This window comes from Mya arenaria, chromosome 17, assembly GCF_026914265.1.
Source record: "Mya arenaria isolate MELC-2E11 chromosome 17, ASM2691426v1".
Taxonomy (NCBI): domain Eukaryota; kingdom Metazoa; phylum Mollusca; class Bivalvia; order Myida; family Myidae; genus Mya; species Mya arenaria.
Window position 1 is genome coordinate 20,324,643 of NC_069138.1, and position 20,599 is coordinate 20,345,241.

The 20,599-nt window shown below is 34.7% G+C and overlaps 1 protein-coding gene across 1 annotated transcript in view; it reads left to right on the forward strand.

Annotated features, from left to right (window-relative positions):
* LOC128223260 (uncharacterized) overlaps positions 1-20,599 on the forward strand; it is a 45,668-nt gene extending 25,069 nt beyond the window's left edge. The window contains exons 13-24 of the mRNA XM_052932550.1: positions 1,654-1,791; positions 3,728-3,850; positions 4,519-4,611; positions 5,500-5,625; positions 6,671-6,799; positions 10,110-10,169; positions 11,026-11,166; positions 13,121-13,306; positions 13,836-13,961; positions 16,520-16,942; positions 20,145-20,264; positions 20,529-20,599. Of these exons, the coding sequence (XP_052788510.1) occupies positions 1,654-1,791; positions 3,728-3,850; positions 4,519-4,611; positions 5,500-5,625; positions 6,671-6,799; positions 10,110-10,169; positions 11,026-11,166; positions 13,121-13,306; positions 13,836-13,961; positions 16,520-16,942; positions 20,145-20,264; positions 20,529-20,599 (1,736 nt within the window). The remainder of the gene's footprint in view (positions 1-1,653; positions 1,792-3,727; positions 3,851-4,518; positions 4,612-5,499; positions 5,626-6,670; positions 6,800-10,109; positions 10,170-11,025; positions 11,167-13,120; positions 13,307-13,835; positions 13,962-16,519; positions 16,943-20,144; positions 20,265-20,528) is intronic.

Below are 20,599 nucleotides of genomic sequence, written 5' to 3' on the forward strand. Positions count from 1 at the left end.
CGATACACAGTCCCTGTTTCAGATTTTGCGTTTACAATGTGTCAGCCAATAAGTTTGGAGTCTAAGTCAGTTAGATGACCTGAAATAAGATTTTAATGATTAGCATTTTTAAAACATAAAACGTGTTCGCTATTTGTTACTATTTGTTATTGTATTACTATTGTTGAAGTATTTGCGTACGCCTATACTCTTGTAATGAACTAAATAAAAATGAGGTAAACTAAAGAATGTACAACATCACGTACCTTCCTTAAAGCTCCACTCTCACAGATTTACTTTTTATCTTTTCTCTTGGAATGAGCCAATTTTTGCGTTGATGTCTGGAAACCAGCCATATTAGATTGCTGACAAAAGGAGCATATCGCATTTTTCATATTTAGGTTTGAAAATTAACGTTTTGTGGCTAAAAGCGTTACTAAGAAAAATGAAAGTTTTGCGAAACAATTGAGATATGTTCTATTGTGAGTTATATTTTATGATTGAATTGAAGGCACTGATGCTAAAATGTGCTGATTCTGAGACAAAAAAAATAAAAGAAAGAAGAAAAAATCAAAACTGTCAATCTGTGATAGTGCAGCTTTAATATAAAATAAATCAACAACTCTCGTCTGACTATTCGATGTACGAATCTCACAGTTACAAAATTCAAAGGATATATTTACACCAAATATGTAACAAAATATCAGCTATGGACATTATTAAAATGTAGGCAAATGTAATGGATCTTTGACATTTATTTTTTTAATATATTGCGACCGAAATCTATTTCACCGAGTGAAAACAAAACAAAAAGCAATACAGTCAAACCCCGTTGGCTCGAACTCCAAGGGACCGGCGAACATATCACCAGCCTCGGAAAATTCGAGCCAAGCGGAAATGCTTAGCTTAAGTACAAAGAAACTGGTACTTCACACCCAGTTCGAGCCAACGATGAATTCGAGCTAATCGGGGTTCGACTGTATTTTTAAAAATTGCACTCGTCTAGAAACATGTACTATGATCATGAGTGAAGTAAACTTAGAAATATAAATTATAACGCCGAAATTCAACATCTTTTCTGTTTCTTTTATGAAAAAAATGGTGTTTACGTAAGAGTCTCGTGATAAGCATAATATGACGTCATTTCAGATAGTTTTAAACTGGAAGAGAAAAAGATACGCTACCTATATTAAGCAATACGGGAACCAAAAAATGTAAGATGGTGGAAAATGTCAAATTAAAATGACAGGATATATTAACAAAAAGCATAGAATAAATACATGCTCTGGTGCTTATTCGCATCTCTGGAAAAAAACAACAAGTGTATGTAAAGGTAACTTTCTGGAGACAGATTCGTAACTAAGTTAAACTTAACCACTGTCCAATCTACAAAATAAAATTTACATAATGACGATTGGAGTTGTATGTACTAGGCATCAAATACTCAGTCATCTACGAACTTTGTAAGTAAGTGATTTTCAAACCACACCGCATAAGCAGGACACTGGTAAAACGGGGAGTGTAAAGAGTTTTACCTATCAATACAGTCAATGAACACACTTAATCAATCTGCTTTTTTCATGGCATAAGTTTTTTCTGTGCTCCCGAAATATTTCTTTACAAGATGTATTCATACAATTAAAGTGTTTGATTTGAAACATGTGGATATTATAGGTTCTACAACAGTAGCTCAAGAGGTATGTGAGGATCTGGACTCCGACTGTGCCACCTATGGTTCAGACTATATCTGTGTAGGGGAATATGTCGCCTGGTCAGCCATACATTGTAGGAAGTTTTGTGGAATATGCTCAGGTATATTTTATTTGATCTTGTTTTATGATTGTTATGTTATTTGTGTGTATCAAGTGTTCTGACTATATCTGCATGGTACGAGACAAGTGTTCTGCCTATATCTGCATGGTACGAGACAGCTGTTCTGACTATATCTGCATGGTACGAGACAGCTGTTCTGACTATATCTGCATAGTACGAGACAGGTGTTCTGACTATATCTGCATGGTACGAGACAGCTGTTCTGACTATATCTGCATGGTACGAGACAGGTGTTCTGACTATATCTGCATGGTACCAGACAGCTGTTCTGACTATATCTGCGTGGTACGAGACAGGTGTTCTGACTACATCTGCGTGGTACGAGACAGGTGTTCTGACTATATCTGCGTGGTACGAGACAGCTGTTCTGACTATATCTGCATGGTACGAGACAGCTGTTCTGACTATATCTGCATAGTACGAGACAGCTGTTCTGATTATATCTGCATGGTACGAGACAGTTGTCATGACAATATATGCGTGGTACGAGACAGTTGTCCTGACAATATATGCGTGGTACGAGACAGTTGTCCTGACAATATATGCATGGGACGAGACAGCTGTCCTGACAATATATGCGTGGTACGAGACAGCTGTCCTGACAATATATGCGTGGTACGAGACAGTTGTCTTGACAATATATGCGTGGTACGAGACAGCTGTTCTGACTATATCTGCGTGGGACGAGACAGCTCTACTGACAATATATGCGTGGGACGAGACAGCTGTCCTGACAGTATATGCGTGGGACGAGACAGCTGTCCTGACAATATATGCGTGGGACGAGACAGTTGTCCCCAATATATGCGTGGTACGAGACAGTTGTCCCGACAATATATGCGTGGTACGAGACAGCTGTTCTGACAATATATGCGTGAGACGAGACAGTTGTCCCGACAATATATGCGTGGTACGAGACAGCTGTCCTGACAATATATGCGTAGTACGAGACAGCTGTTCTGACAATATATGCGTGAGACGAGACAGCTGTCCTGACAATATATGCGTGGTACGAGACAGCTGTTCTGACAATATATGCGTGGTACGAGACAGCTGTCCTGACAATATATGCGTGGTACGAGACAGCTGTTCTGACTATATCTGCATGGTACGAGACAGCTGTTCTGACTATATTTGCATGGTACGAGACAGGTGTTCTGACTATATCTGCATGGTACGAGACAGGTGTTCTGACTATATATGCGTGGTACGAGACAGCAGCTGTTCTGACTATATATGCGTGGTACCAGACAGCTGTTCTGACTATATATGCGTGGTACGAGACAGCTGTTCTGACTATATATGCGTGGTACGAGACAGCTGTTCTGACAATATATGCGTGGTACGAGACCGTTGTCCTGACAATATATGCGTGGTACGAGACAGGTGTTCTGACTATATATGCGTGGTACGAGACAGCTGTTCTGACTATATATGCGTGGTACGAGACAGCTGTTCTGACTATATATGCGTGGTCCGAGACAGTTGTCCTGACAATATATGCGTGGTACGAGACAGCTGTCCTGACAATATATGCGTGGTACGAGACAGCTGTCCTGACAATATATGTATCTGCATGGGACGAGACAGTTGTTCTGAATATATCTACTTGGAACTAGACTGTTGTTCTGACTATATATGTCTCGGACGAGACACACATCAGGGCACCAGGGGTGGTAGTCAATATACAACTTAAGTATATCTCATGGTCATACATTATTGAATTCAATTCCTCTAGTGGTCAGTGATCTTATTAGCTACATCGTTCTTAGATCAAATTAAGACCAATATTGATTACCAGCCTAGTACTGATTTCTATTAAGGAAATAAAACTAAAAGTGATTCACATCAGCTGTCAGCTGCCTTCTCAATAGAGCTAAAACTGTAATATAAAATAACAATTATATTTCAACAGAGTCCGGATGTGTTGATAAGGTCCAGGACTGTGCGGACTACGGGGTCGATTACGTCTGTCAGGGGGAATATCTACCCTGGGCAGAGCTCAACTGTGCCAAGTATTGTAACTTATGTTCAAAGGGTAAGTTTCCGTGATGATACATTTATTTTCAGCATTTCTTTTTATAAACGTGATATACAATATTCACTGGTTATGGATAAATCATGGGTTACATTTATTAGCATATTATGAAAGCTTTGAGCTCAACAAATATTTTTCTTACACGAATTCGTAACGTACTGAGGGTCATTTCAATAAAGATCTTGGTAGATTTTAATCCTTAATTGGAATGAATAAGTGATATCGTTCATTATTTTGCTTTAAATTTGTGCGAGCTGAACTTCAGCAAACTATGATAATGAAAATGAAGTTTAGGAAATACATAAATCGAATAATTATTTAATTATTTAATAAATAATTATTGAAAAATCGATGTATTGAAAAATCGATTTATTGAAAAATCGATGTATTGAAAAATCGATTTATTGAAAAATCGATGTTTTGCCATTTGTGATGTTAATAGAGATTAGGGATAATTGAATTTACGATTAAAATTCTTTATTGCCACGGCCCCGGACATTCATGTGTAATAAATATAAAAAGCTAAATCTACATTGTTAAACAACTTTACTCTCGACATATTTGGTTATACCATTATACCATGGTTTTGAGTTTTTTTTAAGTATCTAATCTTGTCACCCGTTAACACAGTGTATATGCAAACCATATTGTTTGTTTTGTCTGAACAGTTACGTCTACTACAACGCAATCGTCGACAACAGCAACAACACCTACAACAGTAACAACCTCAGTGAAAACAACAACGCCATCAGCGACTACTTGTAAGCTTAATGCGGTTTTTACAATTCTAAAGAATATAAGCAAGCAAGTATATTGTTAATTCTGAGAAAATGCTAGGCATATTTGCATATCCAACTGTTGTTTCTTTAAATCACCAATTTAAGAATATACGTGATATAAGATGGAAAGTTATTACATTAGTTCTCACAACATACGAATCCACGAGCTTAAATCATAGCAACAGGAATTTGTATGGTCAAATGGTGCCTAACATTTTGTCATTTTACATGTAACCGGAACACCAGAGATAGGGGTTGATTGCTAGAAACCGTGGTGTATAGTTTTCGTTTGCAAATTACTTAGAAAAAAAAGATAATATATGTTTTTTGCAATAAATGTTAATGTTCCAATTAATCATATCTAGTGTTTTTTCGTGTTTAAAGGTGTCAAATGTAAAACCTAGCGTCAAGTTATAACATATGGAGTCTATAAGTACATTATGAAATAAATAGATATTTATTTTACTTAATATGATAAACCTATCAGCTTGTTAAATTAACATATAATTCTATAAATTGATATTAAAATATTGTTTCACTTTTAAATCAAGATATTGATATATTTATATATTATGTTATATTAAGATATTTCAATAATTAGATAGTGAAATATTGTAGATTTACATAGATTCAAAGCCAAATCGAAAAAAGATGAGGGATTATATTCAATATATAACTTAATTTAAACTTATGGTCAAACATCAATGACTTCATTCACTCTATTTGACCGGTTCTAAATAACCAGTAATCCGATTAGCTACATCGTTCTTAGATCCAATTAAGACCAATATTGAATACCAGACGAGGTAATATTCCTTTGAAGAAATAGTTAATATATTATATATAAGTATTTTCGCCAACAAATGTCAGCCAATTCGGAAGTATGCGAGGACAAAGACAGTGACTGCGCGGATTATGGGTTTGATTATATCTGTCAAGGAGGATACGCACTTTGGTCGAAGATACACTGTAGGAAATATTGCGGATTCTGTACAGGTACGTTCAACTGGTTTGTATTTGTACGATGGCTGCATGTTCTTTTTCAGTACGTCTAAACATGGGCCGATGCTTGTTCTTGTTCAGTATATATTACCATTTCCATATATCTTTCCAGAGGATTTTACTTTGTTTTATTAAAAACCTATTAATTGTTAGCCCTTTAACACAGCATTTGCCTAGACCAATAACGCAAAGGCCTCCTCTATAACAGTGCCAATATCTATATTAGTTAGCGGCCCGTGTCGAAAATTGATATAGATGTAAAGCCCGCATTTTAAAGAATTTGATTGGCTTATAATTAAACAAGGCCAAAAATGATATAGATTCGCAGCTGGAAATTCGAAAACGGCAGCCATTTTATTTTAAAGTCAGTATTAAAACGTTAACATTTTTATAATAAATTTAGTGTTTAAACTTTGAATCCTTTAAGTGCATGAAGTTATTTAATGAAATTGTCAATAAATAAGTGATTTGACATTGGCCCTGTTATTTGTCCACAGGACAGTCGTATCGTCAAATAACAGGGTCAATATCAAATAATTTATTTATTATCATATAGCATGGAATTCGTTACCATTTTGTTTAGAGAAAAAATGCTTGCCTTACAAATGAGCTTAAGACACTGTTTTGCCTGCTGTGGAGTGACAACAAATAAATCGTTAATCTGATTTGAAGATATTTTTCCATCAAAGATTAAACAGACCCCAATTTCTCGAAACATCTCCATGGATTATCACGATAAACTATTTTTTATTTAGTAAAGTCAAGATTAAGTAGAAAATTGACATAATGAAGTAAGTTCGTTAGGCTTAATGACATTGGAGAAATTAGGGCCAGAGAATGAAATAAATATAAGATCAATAAATTATGATTTGGACATCGCTTCACTCGATGTCTATACAGTGTATTATAAGCCCAAACCCCTTGAAATAACTTACACCCCTCAAACATTTATTAATGTTAATATGAAGCTAGAGTTTATTCTAAATAAGCGGAATAGTTTAATTCTAATAATATATGTGTTTTTTGTTCAACCCCTAAGGTGTACAACCGTGTGAAAACAAGGATACCGACTGTGCTGATTATCCATTTGAGTACATCTGTACTGAGGAATATAGACCCTGGTCGTCCATACATTGTGCGAAGTATTGTAACTTTTGCCCAACCGCAGGTAAAGCTCAATTTGCTTCATATTTTGACATTTACTTTTGACTTCATGAAGGATTCTTGACAATATGTCAAAGGGATTCTTCACAAAATGTCATAGGGATTCTTTACAAAATGACATAGGGATTCTTTAAAATATGACACAGGGGTTCTTGACAATATGACATAGGAATTACAATATGTATTAGAGATTCTTGACAATATGACAAAAGGATTCTTGACAATATGACATAGTGGTTCTTGACACTGTGACATAGGTATTCCTGACAAAATATCACAGGTATTCTTGACAATATGACAGAGTTATTACAGTATGTCATATAGATTAGTGACACTATGACACAGGGATTCTTGACAATATGACAGAGTACTTACAATATGTCATATAGATTAGTGACACTATGACACAGGGATTCTTGACAATATGACAGAGTAATTACAATATGTCATATAGATTAGTGACAATATGACACAGGTATTCTTGACAATATGACATAGGTATTCTTGACAATATGACAGAGTAATTACAATATGTCATATAGATTAGTGACATCATGACATAGGTATTTTTGACAATATGACAGAGTAATTACAATATGTCATATAGAATAGTGACACTATGACACAGGGATTCTTGACAATATGACAAAGTAATTACAGTATGTCATATAGATTAGTGACACTATGACACAGGGATTCTTGACAATATGACAGAGTAATTACAATATGTCATATATATTAGTGACACTATGACACAGGTATTCTTGACAATATGACAGAGTAATTACAGTATGTCATATAAGTTAGTGACACTATGACACAGGGATGCTTGACAATATGACAGAGTAATTACAGTATGTCATATAGATTAGTGACACTATGACACTGGGATTCTTGACAATATGACAGAGTAATTACAATATGTCATATAGATTAGTGACACCATGACATAGGTATTCTTGACAATATGACAGAGTAATTACAGTATGTCATATAGATTAGTGACACTATGACACAGGGATTCTTGACAATATGACAGAGTAATTACAATATGTCATATAGATTAGTGACACTATGACACAGGGATTCTTGACAATATGACAGAGTTATTACAATATGTCATATAGATTAGTGACACTATGACACAGGGATTCTTGACAATATGACAGAGTAATTACAATATGTCATATAGATTAGTGACACTATGACACAGGGATTCTTGACAATATGACAGAGTAATTACAATATGTCAAATAGATTAGTGACACCATGACATAGGTATTCTTGACAATATGACAGAGTAATTACAATATGTCATATAGATTAGTGACACTATGACACAGGGATTCTTGACAATATGACAGAGTAATTACAATATGTCATATAGATTAGTGACACTATGACACAGGGATTCTTGACAATATGACAGAGTAATTACAATATGTCATATAGATTAGTGACACCATGACATAGGTATTCTTGACAATATGACAGAGTTATTACAATATGTCATATAGATTAGTGACACTATGACACAGGGATTCTTGACAATATGACATAGGAATAACAAAATGTCTTAGAGATTCTTGACAATATGTCAAAAGGATTCTTGACAATATGACATATTGGTTCTTGACACTTTGACATAGGTATTCCTGACAATGTATCACAGGTATTCTTGACAATATGACAGAGTTATTACAATATGTCATATAGATAAGTGAAAATATGACATAGGAATAATTGACAATATGACATAGAAATTCTTGACAATATGTTATAGAGATTCCTAACAATATGACATAGAAATTCTTGACAATATGTCATAGGTATTCCTAGAAATATGTCATAGGTAGTGTTGACAATATGACATAGGAATTACAATATGTCGTAGGGATTCTTCACATTATGACATAGGGATGATTGACAATATGACATAGGGATTCTTGACAATATGTCATAAAGATTCATGAGAACGTGTCATAGCGATTCTAGACAATATGACGTTGGGATTTTTGCCAAAGTCATAGGAATTAAAATATGTCATAGAGATTCTTGACAGTATGACATAGGGATTCTTCACATGTGACATAGGGGTTATTGACTATGAGACATAGGGAGTCTTCACAATGTGACAAGGTATTCTTGACAATATATTATAGGGGTTCTTGACAATTCGACATAGGGATTCTTGACAATATGACATAGGGATTCTTGACAATATTAGATAGGGTATCTTAACAATAAGTCATAGAGATTTAAGACAATACTTCATAGGTATTCTTGACAATATCTCATAGGGATTCTTCTCAATGTGGCATAAGGATTCTTGACAATATGTCATAGAGATTCCTGAGAATATTTCATAGAGATTACTGACAATATGACATAGGTTTTCTTGTCAATATGACATAGGGATTCTTCACAATATGTCATAGGTATTCCTGACAATATGACAAAGGGATTCCTCACAATATGACATAGGGATTCTGGACAATATAACATAGGGATTTCTCACAATATGTCAAACGGATTCTTGACAATATGACAAAGGGATTCTTCACAATACGTCATAGGGATTATTAACAATATGTATTAGAGGTTCTTTACAATATTACATAGGGATTCTTTACAATATTACATAGGGATTCTTTACAATATGCCAAAGGGATTCTTTAAAATATGACATAGGTATTCCTGACAATATGACATAGGGATTTCTCACAATATGACATAGGGATTCTTGACAAAATGACAAAGGGATTCCTCACAATATGACATAGGGATTCTTGACCATATGACATAGGGGTTCTTCACAATATGTCATAGGGATTCTGGACAATTTGACATAGGGATTCTTCACAATATGACACAGGGATTCTTGTCAAAATGTCATAGGGATTATTAACAATATGTCATAAGGATTCTTGACAATATTACATAGGGATTCTTTACAAAATGACATGGTGATTCTTGACAATATGTTATAGGTATTCCCGACCATTATATACACATTCAGTCGGTTCAAGGATGCGATTGCAGTATTTCTTTTTTCATGATAATCCATAGTTCGTATGAAAATTGCCCTTAATTATTATTTAGTAAGAGTGTTTAGTGCAATGAATGCCAGGTTTTACACATTTGTTATCGAAATGAAGTAATAAATACGTCCAGTCTTTAAGTCTGTATCTGTTGATATGATGAATGTTGAATCACGTTAAAATTAACACAGAAATAAGCCAATGGAAAGACCACCAGTGAAATGTCCTCGAAATGCTTAACAAAAATGTGATAGTTTGGTGTTTGCTTTTCAGAAACACAAACAACAAGAATGACCACACCAGCTATTACTTCTACAGTGTCAGCTCCCCCAGGTATGGCCAGTTCTTATATTTACATTCATATTATAAGTATCCAGAAACTAACGTGGGATGGCACAGGGTCATTGTTTGATTGCTTTACACAATTTTGCTCATAGCTTCGTTCGACAGCAGTCTGGAACTGTGCATTTATCAAGGCTTCCAAATGTTGCCACTGTATTTATGTATATAGTGCTGGTTTATTAATAAACCACATTGATATAAATTGTACATACATTTTTGATTAAGTTTGTATAAGTTTACCGAATGTAAAATGTTTTTTAAAATTAGGGTTAATTTTGTACATGATTTTAATTTGTTTCCAAATGTTATATCTTTGTGGTTTGTTAATGATCTGAAGGTATGGATAATTAGTTAAAATTTAGTACTTATAAGTTGATTAAATGTGACATGCTCATAAATGAGGTATTTTCGCCGGTCCCTTTCATTTCGAGCGAACGGGGTTCTACTGTACATAACACTTTTGAAGTGGTTTTAAGGTCAACATACTATAATGTGTTTTGTCATTAAACTGGACATACATGCTCCTGAGTATATTCCATGCTTGCTCGTACTATTAAGATGGCTTTGAGATATGTGTATCAGTAAGTAACTCTATACTGCCATCAGCTGTATTAATCATTTCCATCATTTTGACGTAGTGTCGAACCCCGTTGGCTGGAACTCCAAGGGATCGGCGTAAAACACCTCGAGCCTCGGAAAATTCGAGCCAAGCGGGAGTGCTTAACTTCAGTATATAGAAATCGGTCCTTTACATCTATTTCGAGCCATTGAAGATTTCGAGCCAAGCGTGTTCGAGCCAACTAGTTTTGACTGTATATACATGTCCTAATAATGTTCGTATCCTTAGCTGAACTCTCTACTACACCAGCTGCTAAATGTGAAAACACTGACGGTGATTGTGAAACGTACAATTTCGCATTTCTCTGTACCGGAGACTACAAAGATTGGGCCAAAATTCACTGTCGCAAGTTTTGTGGCGTGTGCGAAGGTGAATACGTTCATTAATAGAAATTACTATTAAATTGGTGCAGGATGACATTTATTTTCATTTTTTTCTTATATGACTATCACACCGTTGAGTATGAGTTCATGTTCTTTCTTATTGCTTACGTAACTACGTTGGGTTCATTCTGTTCTAACAGCATCTGTTAGTGTTTTCAGAAAATTGAGTTTAAAGTTTAAAGTTGTTATAACTTTTTTGTTTGTAAACTCACCAAATCTTTACAGAGCCTTTAAAATGCAATATGTCGATGATGCATTTATTGATTTTTTTTAAATATTTTCTTTTAAAAATAAACGAAAATGACCAAAAATGTAACTTTATTGTTAAGATCAATGCTTTCATACTGTTATAATTGAGATAGAACGGTATATGTATGTGATATCGTACATACATTTATGTTTTTAGCTGTGTCTGTCAAGTGTTCCAACCTGGTTTAGGTTATAAGCATTTTGGATTTGCTAAAGAAATGACAAGTTATGAGAGCGAGAGATTTTGAGTTGGAATATAATGTAATATTGAATAATTCTTTTAATTTGACCACCTGACTGTTCTAAGTCAAACTAGACGATAGAGCTTGAAAAGACAATACCATGCAGAGAGATAAATTTCTCTCTTTGAACCCAAAACACACTTAGAACAGTCTGGAAACCAAGCGAAGATATACATGTGTTTCTAGACGTACCACGAACATGCTCGTAATAAGTCTGCTGTTTCATAGGTGAATGTTATACAACGACACCATAGGTATGAATAAAAGCCGTGCTCGGACACTACCGGACTGATACGCAAATACAGACCCCACTTCAACATTTTTATTTGAAATACAGACCCCACTTCAACATTTTTATTTGAAATAGAGACCCCACTTCAACATTTTTATTTGAAATAGAGACCCCACTTCAACATTTTTATTTGAAATAGAGACCCCACTTCAACATTTTTATTCGAGTCCAATACAATTTAAGGGCAGCGGAAAAAGAATGGGTGGGCGGGAATGAAAATCTAGCAAATTATTTATAGTCGCCTAACATGATATTTTTGTCATTACCTAGAAACTTCACACTCTTCCACTGAAAGAGTCAACTCTTGGTTATGTTTTTTGTTAAAGTGTTTTAGATGGGATTGCCGTCTTCCGTAGTGCATCAATATTGTTATTCTTTAAACATTGGCTATCCGATAATATTCTAAATGATATTCATTACTTAGTTAAATGATACGTATCGCTTAGTAGGCCCTAGCAAGGCGGTGTTGAAAACGAGCCGTTTTTCTGTACTTTTTTAAAGTTAACAACCTGATTAACGACATCGCTGTTAACTTTTAAACGAAAACTTGGGGATAACTAAAATTTTATAAGTACAGCAGGACCAGTTTTATCAAATCCTTTTAGAAATACAGCAGACTAAAATGTATCCATTGATTCCAGAGCAGAACATATTTGAAAGTTAACAACGATAACGTTGACAACGTTATTAATTTTAACAAAGTTCTGAACAATCGGCCCAATGTAGAACCCTGAGAGACAGCTATGTCCGGTTGACTGATTCTTCATTTCTCGTCATTTGACTGTTGATAGTGTGTTTGGAATAATCGATTCCTATAAAACACTTACACAATTCTTCATTTATCATTTCAATAAACCCGTGTATTATGCTTACCAGCCGTTTTCTTAACAAGTAAACATACAGGACAGCACACAGAACAGGACAAAGGACAGCAGACATTGATTGTTTTATTGTTTGTGAAAGCCATTTATCACGGTGCCGTGCCCAATATATGTTTACGTTAAAAACAAATTAGTAAACATACGGACAATTAAATGTTTGAGGGGTGAGTGGATAAGCAGATTCGCATCTTCGGTTACTGTAGAATGAAACATTTTGTTAAACATTATGAAAGTTCTGTATTAATTATATATGTAACCCTACACTGAAATTTACAGAAACAACAACAATAACAACAACAACAACAACAAAAGTAGCAACATCATCAACAACAGCAACAACAGAAGAAGTATGTGAAGACATAGACAATGACTGTTATACCTATGGCCACAATTACATTTGTGTTGAAGAGTTTAGTCCATGGTCAATGATACACTGTCGCAAATACTGTGGATTTTGCAAAGGTAATTTTGACATTCACTGTGAGTTATGTTTCATCATTTTCGGGATTATAAGTAAACCAAAACGAGGTATCTTTTTCGTTTAAAATGATTAACTTAATCAAGTTTAAATAGGACCAACTTAACATCGTTTGTCAAGATGATTATTTTCAATTTAATTCAACGACTGGGCAAGGGGGTCCCGTGCCCCCACTGAAGAACACCATTTTGTTTTCTGCATGAATTTAAATAATATTTGTTAATAAATGATATCTGAAGTTTCATATTTTTGGACCCAGAAAAATATCATTTCCAATGATGCTTGTAATTTTAAGTGAGGTGCATCTTTTAAAAAATCGGGTAATTTTCACTTTTTGGCGGCCATATTGGCTGCCATCTTGAATTTAAAAATAAAACTTAAGAAATCACTTCATCAATATTTTAAATAAAAAAAGGTGTTTTTTTTCGAGAACACCGGCCCGTTGTACCTACTTCACTAATGTTATGTTATTGATGTTGCATAATACTGACTACTGATACTTCAAATACACAGACCCTATTTGCGAAAACGTGGACCCAGACTGTGACACGTACGGCAGGGAGTACATTTGCAACGAGGAGTTCAAGGAATGGTCCTCCATACATTGTGCAGAGTTTTGTGACTTGTGCGATGTTAATGGTATGTGTTTCTAGTCCTTCGGGATTATAATTATCTTCCATGGGTGCGGGTGTAAGATAGGTTCAACCCGAGCGTAGTTTTTTTTTTCTCGGAGGCGAGTTTTACCGAGTCTTTGCAAAACATCCTTATCGAGGGTTGAAATGAATCTATCTTACCCGAGCAGCCATGTTAGATGCCTTTTGTCCCACCTCACATAAACAAAATTCAAGTAAAAATGAATTTTTTCGCTGTAACTATTTTGTATGTATTGAAAAACAATAGTTCCATTCGGCTACTTTTTATCTTTGCCTGTTGTCAAGATAAGGATTTCAAGAACGGACAAATGCTGGGGTCTACTTATCTGGGGTAGGAGAAAATTAAATATAACTTAATGAATCATGATTAATAAACACATGCAGCTCATATTAGAAACCTTATATTAGTCGTTGTGTTTTTTAGAAAATTAATTAAAGAAATATTTGGCGTGAATGATACTTGTATGTAAATAACCTGGCTTTATATTATTTTAAACTTCTCAACATGTTTTGGAAGGCTAGCGGTTCTTCAAGGACATAAGTATTATTTATAGCAGAACAACTATAGTGCTAGTATAAGAAATATAATCAAATGTACGTAAACGGAAACTTTGCTTTTGGTACTTGCACGTGTATATTTAGTTTGTGTATGTACACGTTTTAGATTAGGCATTGACATGTATTCAATATTATATAATAGATATATGTTTAAAACCTAAATGCCATGTTTTATATAGCATTATGTTACACACGAATTAAAATTTTGGTATAAATGATCTATATGAACAAATGGTAAGCATGTTGTTTAATGTTGTTGTTGTTTTTAAATAAGGTTTACTCGATAAACAACAATTTTGCATAGAAAACTCGTTTTCATACAAGCAGCTTTATTCTTTAACTAGTGTTTGTTCATTTAGGAGTTAAATACCAGTTTGATATCTAAATCCACAAATCAACGCTACCATGTCATGTGCTGCAAGCATACATAATTCCACCTGTCCTAAAAATGCCGAATAATTGACCCTTACACTTTATCACACGAGGGGCGTTCAAAATACAATGCAACTGTCATAAGCATTTCAATATATATATGTCTACTTAAATTCTACGAATTCCTATTCAAAAATACCCAATTCCACCTGTTCTGGTGTTTTAGGATCTAACAGAATCTTTAATAGTGTTCCATAAATCACGTTCTGGTACAATACAAAAAATATAAGAGTATATTTAGAGGAGTGCGTTATGTATCTTTATCTGCTTGAATATACCCAAACGTTGATATATTTTTACTATTACCAAATTTGCATTCTTATAATGAACGACCTTCGTAGTTTAGGATAAAATAAAAATCGATCTATTTTCTGAACTATAACCAAAATTGCATTCTACTGTATAATGCATCTCGTATGTTAGGATCAAATAAAAATATTATTATATTTTCTGAACTATAACCAAAATTGCATTCTACTGTATAATGCATCTCGTATGTGAGGATCAAATAAAAATATTATTATATTTTCTGAACTATAACCAAAATTGCATTCTACTGTATACTGCATCTCGTATGTTAGGATCAAATAAAAATTGATCTATTTTCTGAACTATAACCAAAATTGCATTCTACTGTAAAATGCATCTCGTATGTTAGGATAAAATAAAATCGATCTATTTTCTGAACTATAACCAAAATTGCATTCTACTGTATACTGCATCTCATATGTTAGGATCAAATAAAAATTGATCTATTCTCTGAACTATAACCAAAATTGCATTCTACTGTATAATGCATCTCATATGTTAGGATCAAATAAAAATCGATCTATTTTCTGAACTATAACCAAAATTGCATTCTACTGTATAATGCATCTCGTATGTTAGGATCAAATAAAAATCGATCTATTTTCTGAACTATAACCAAAATTGCACTCTACTGTATAATGCATCTCGTATGTTAGGATCAAATAAAAATAATATTATATTTTCTGAACTTTAACTAAAATTGCACTATGTAATGAATGCACCTCATATGTTAGGATTAAATTGAATCCTTTGTTTTTAAACTTGGATATAATTTGTGTTTCCGAAGAGTCATCTTTCGAGGATATAGTTTACACGAAGAACTCCTCATTATTTCTCCTTTTCGACAGATTGAAAGGGAGACAAACTGTATTTACCTTTTTTTACCTTGTTCTTCTTTTATTTAGCCAGATTTTGTTAGGAGCAGAACTACTCGAAGGAATTGATTGAAACTTGGTACATTTAATATACTGATGTGAATGTGTGCGTCTTGCAAAACATCATAACACTGGGTTACTTGATTGCAAAGTCATCTTCCCTTGTTCTTGTGCTATAATTTAAACTATGTCACCGCTTCGTCAAAATAAAAACGACTTGAAGCAATTGGTTGAAACTTGGTACATATATAGATAGCAAAGTGAAGTTTTGCGCCCTGCAAAAATTATAACTCTGGTTAAAAACTGTGTATTGTCAATGAATCGATATGTGATGATACGTTAATTGTCTTTATCATAATCGTTTTTGTAGCTACTACAACAATCGCGGCAACAAGCACAACTACTCAGACAATAACAAGTTCACCAGCCCCAGCAACGACTTCTACCACAAACGCTACTACTACAACAACAGCACCGACAACAACGAAAACCACGACAGTTCCAACAACAACCACAACTAAAGCAACAACAACACCAACACCAACCAAAACCACGAGTGTTCCAACAACAACTACAACTCAACCAACAACGACAAAAAACATTCCTACAACCACAACCACAGCTTCCTCAACAACTAGGACTACACCGACAACAACTACAACAAGAACAACCATTCCTACTACTACAACCACCACTACCTCCACCACTACAACTACACCGACAACAACGACTACAACAATGCCTACTACGACAACGACAACCGAACCTACCACTACCACTACTGTTGATCCAAGTATGTATAATAACCATTTTATCATACTATAATCTCAAAGAAAACTGTGTTTCATAATATGTGGCCAAGGATGCCTTTATTAAGGTACAATGCCATAAACTATGCAGGTATGTTAAAGTCACACTCTAATTCGAAATCAATACATACGAATGCATAACAAACATAGATTTTGAGAGATAAACCTTTTACTACTTACTAAACAATGCATTTATTGAAACTTTAAATTAATGATAACAAGATTGTGACAGTGTATTTAATAGCTGAAAACGTCAAAATATTAAATGATTGGTGAATGCTAAAAGATTGACTTCGATCTTCTATTGTCTTATAAGATAGAAATAACGTGATTTCTGCAACTTTCTTTCAAATTAAACACGGTATCCTTCATGAGAACCATTGTTTTCAACATGTATTCATCCTCTTTGGTATATTAAAAATGTATTAATTGTGGTTAATTTTATTAGGGAGTGAGAGTGCATCTTAAGGGGAATGTTAGTGTGATCAATAGCCGTATCTTGATGACACATGTTCTTACATGCACCCGTCTTCAAACTGTTCTAACACCACACCAAACTAATGCCGTAGACATCGGATTTATCGCAGCGATTTTAAAATTATATCTCTGCGCGCGTACCTAGAACTAAATATGTTAATTCACTATTTATTGTTCTTGGCAATCATCTTTTTAGTGATTCAGTCTTTAAACACATGATTAAAACACTTACACATTTTAATCAAGCAAATTCTAAAAAACTATATCCACTGAAAGAATCGTCTTCCTCTCTGTATGATAAGTTAAATAAGGATAGGTAAAATGCCATGCTTAATAGCGCAGATTTACTTTCCTTGGAACAAATTTGCCTCGAAAACGGCGTGTAAACAGGATTGTAAATGTAAGTGTGAATAAAATACTCATGATGGCATTTAGTAGAAATGTAAAAGAAAAGTATCTCTTTAGTCTGCAATAAACATAAGATAACATATTGTTAATAGGCATTACATTTAAATATATGTGAACATATATTGTGTAATTCAGGTGCCTTGGTAGTTTGATTAAACTTCAACTACAGAACTCCTTACATATAACTTCTAGAGCTCGTGACATATAGTTGAATACTAAGAGGCAATGAGTGTAAAGGTGTGAGTCCGTGCCTTTTTACCAAAAATAGATTACCACACAGGCAATGTCAATGTGATGCAGTTTCACAATCTGCTTATCATAGCATAGATAACGCCAACATACTATGTTAATAAGGCTAGTTTGTTGGATCTATGGGACTTAAGTTGCACGGATAAATTTATGCATGTGCCGGGCACCATTACCATTCAGTTGCTATGGAACATGAGCATTCTCTCCAGCTCGACATTGCAGCTCGACATTGAATATTTGCTATATAATATCGAATGTCGAGCTAGAATTCTGTCCTGCTCGACATTGCAGCTCGACATTGAATATTTGCTATATAATATCGGATGTCGAGCTAGAATTCCGTCCAGCTCGACATTGCAGCTCGACATTGAAGATTTGCTATATTATATTGAATGTCGAGCTAGAATTCCGTCCAGCTCGACGTTCCAGGTCGACATTAAATATCTGCTATATAATATCGAATGTCGAGCTAGAATTCCGTCCAGCTCGACGTTCCAGGTCGACATTGAAGATGTGCTATATAATATCGAATGTCGAGCTAGAATTCCGTCCAGCTCGACAATTCATCACGATATTGAATATTTCCTATATAATATCGAATGTCGAGCTAGAATTCTCTCCAGCTCGACATTGCAGCTCGACATTGAAGATTTGCTATATAATATCGAATGTCGAGCTAGAATTCTGTCCAGCTCGACATTGCAGCTCGACATTGAAGATTTGCTATATAATATCGAATATCGAGCTAGAATTCCGTCCAGCTCGACATTGCAACTTGACATTTGAGATTTGCTATATAATATCGAATGTCGAGCTAGAATTCTGTCCAGCTTGACATTGCAGCTCGACATTGAAGATTTGCTATATAATATCGAATGTCGATTGTCGATTGCCGATGGCTGAGCCAACTTCACACACACCTTTAATTGACTCTAAATATGTGAAATTGTCACGGTTCAAAACACATAAGTTTACGTTATGAAATTATTATTAAATGACAACAAAACGCATTTTTACTTTTATCGCTTCTTTGCTCGGTTCTAAGTATCAAACAAAAGTCCGATAACCAGGGGCCTTGTTCATAAGCATCTAAGTAAACATTTTTTAAACATAGTGAAAAAAATGTATTGAATTTTAAAGAGAACTTACACAGAATTTAAACTAAAGATTTGAAAATATCCAAGAAAAAATCCAAGAAATAAGATAATATAATTGTACGCCTTGGTGTACCGGAGTATGCCTTGGTTCGCCCCTTCAACCAAACGTGTGTCTTACAGTAATTGTTGGAATCATCAGGTTTTGGATCATCTCAGATATGCTTTTCATAAAACAGGAGCGTTAAGTATAAACCCTATACACACGTCGAAGGCGAGATAACTTGGCCTCAAAGCGTCCTTCTCAATTATGTCTGGATTATTTTGTTTTGAACATTGATCACTTTTCTAATGTTCACGTATTATTGCCACAGAAAATGCGTCTATTGTGCGTTATTAACATCCACATCGTATATCTGGAAATTGAAATTCTTGAAATACATACCCACGACATACGCATATTTGTGCAAGTCGCGGTTCATTTCGCGCTACATTGTCATCGCGAAATCTGACGCAGGGATTATGTCTCGGATAAGTGGGAGTTGGCAGACCTTTAAAATGCCACAAACGTTAGAATTCGTAATGCTTAAGCCTTGTACTTAAGTCTTGGCTGTAAACACTAGCGGTTTTAGAAGGGGGCTCACCCAGCGCGCGCCCCCTCTAATATCGTCCAAATTCACTTTTATATCAATGTAGGAGAGAAAAAGTTATTGAATGCACTCATAATATACCTTTTCCGACTACAAATCGTTAAACTTGTCTTAAGGGAGTACCCGCGAATCCCTTTGCAAACAATTTATGCCATATACGTTCGGTTCTGATGGAGGGGCGGCTGTCAAAAGGTTGCGCCCTTTAGTTACGTCCCCTCTAACGTCAATTCCTTGATTTGCCTCTGGTAACCGCAGGTTGTATTCTAAATACTTTTATATATTTAACATTGTTTTTCTTCTGTTACTAGGAGCAGCATGCATCAACGTGTTCACGAACTGTTCGCTCTACACTCAAGAGGATTGTCACCACTATCAAACTGAAATCTTAATGTGGGAGAACTGCCGAGGTCACTGCTTCCTGTGCCTAGGTAATCCGATGAGAACAAACGTGTTTTGCCTCTCCTAAATTAACATTTTATATGCTACAAATACTTTATTAGTCAAATGATATAGCTGAATTTCCTTAAATAAGTCATTATACTTAAAATACTATGCTATCCAATAAAGCATAAAGCAAAATATGATTTTCCATAGCATCTGTCGTACCTTGCGCGGATGAAAATAAATGCTCATTGTTTCTCTGATTGTAATACGAACAGTAAATTTATTTGTTTTCTGCTTATTTTTTTCAGAACCGCATCCTACGCTAACGACAACCACAACCACAACCACTACAACTACGACTACCGACCCTAGTATGTGA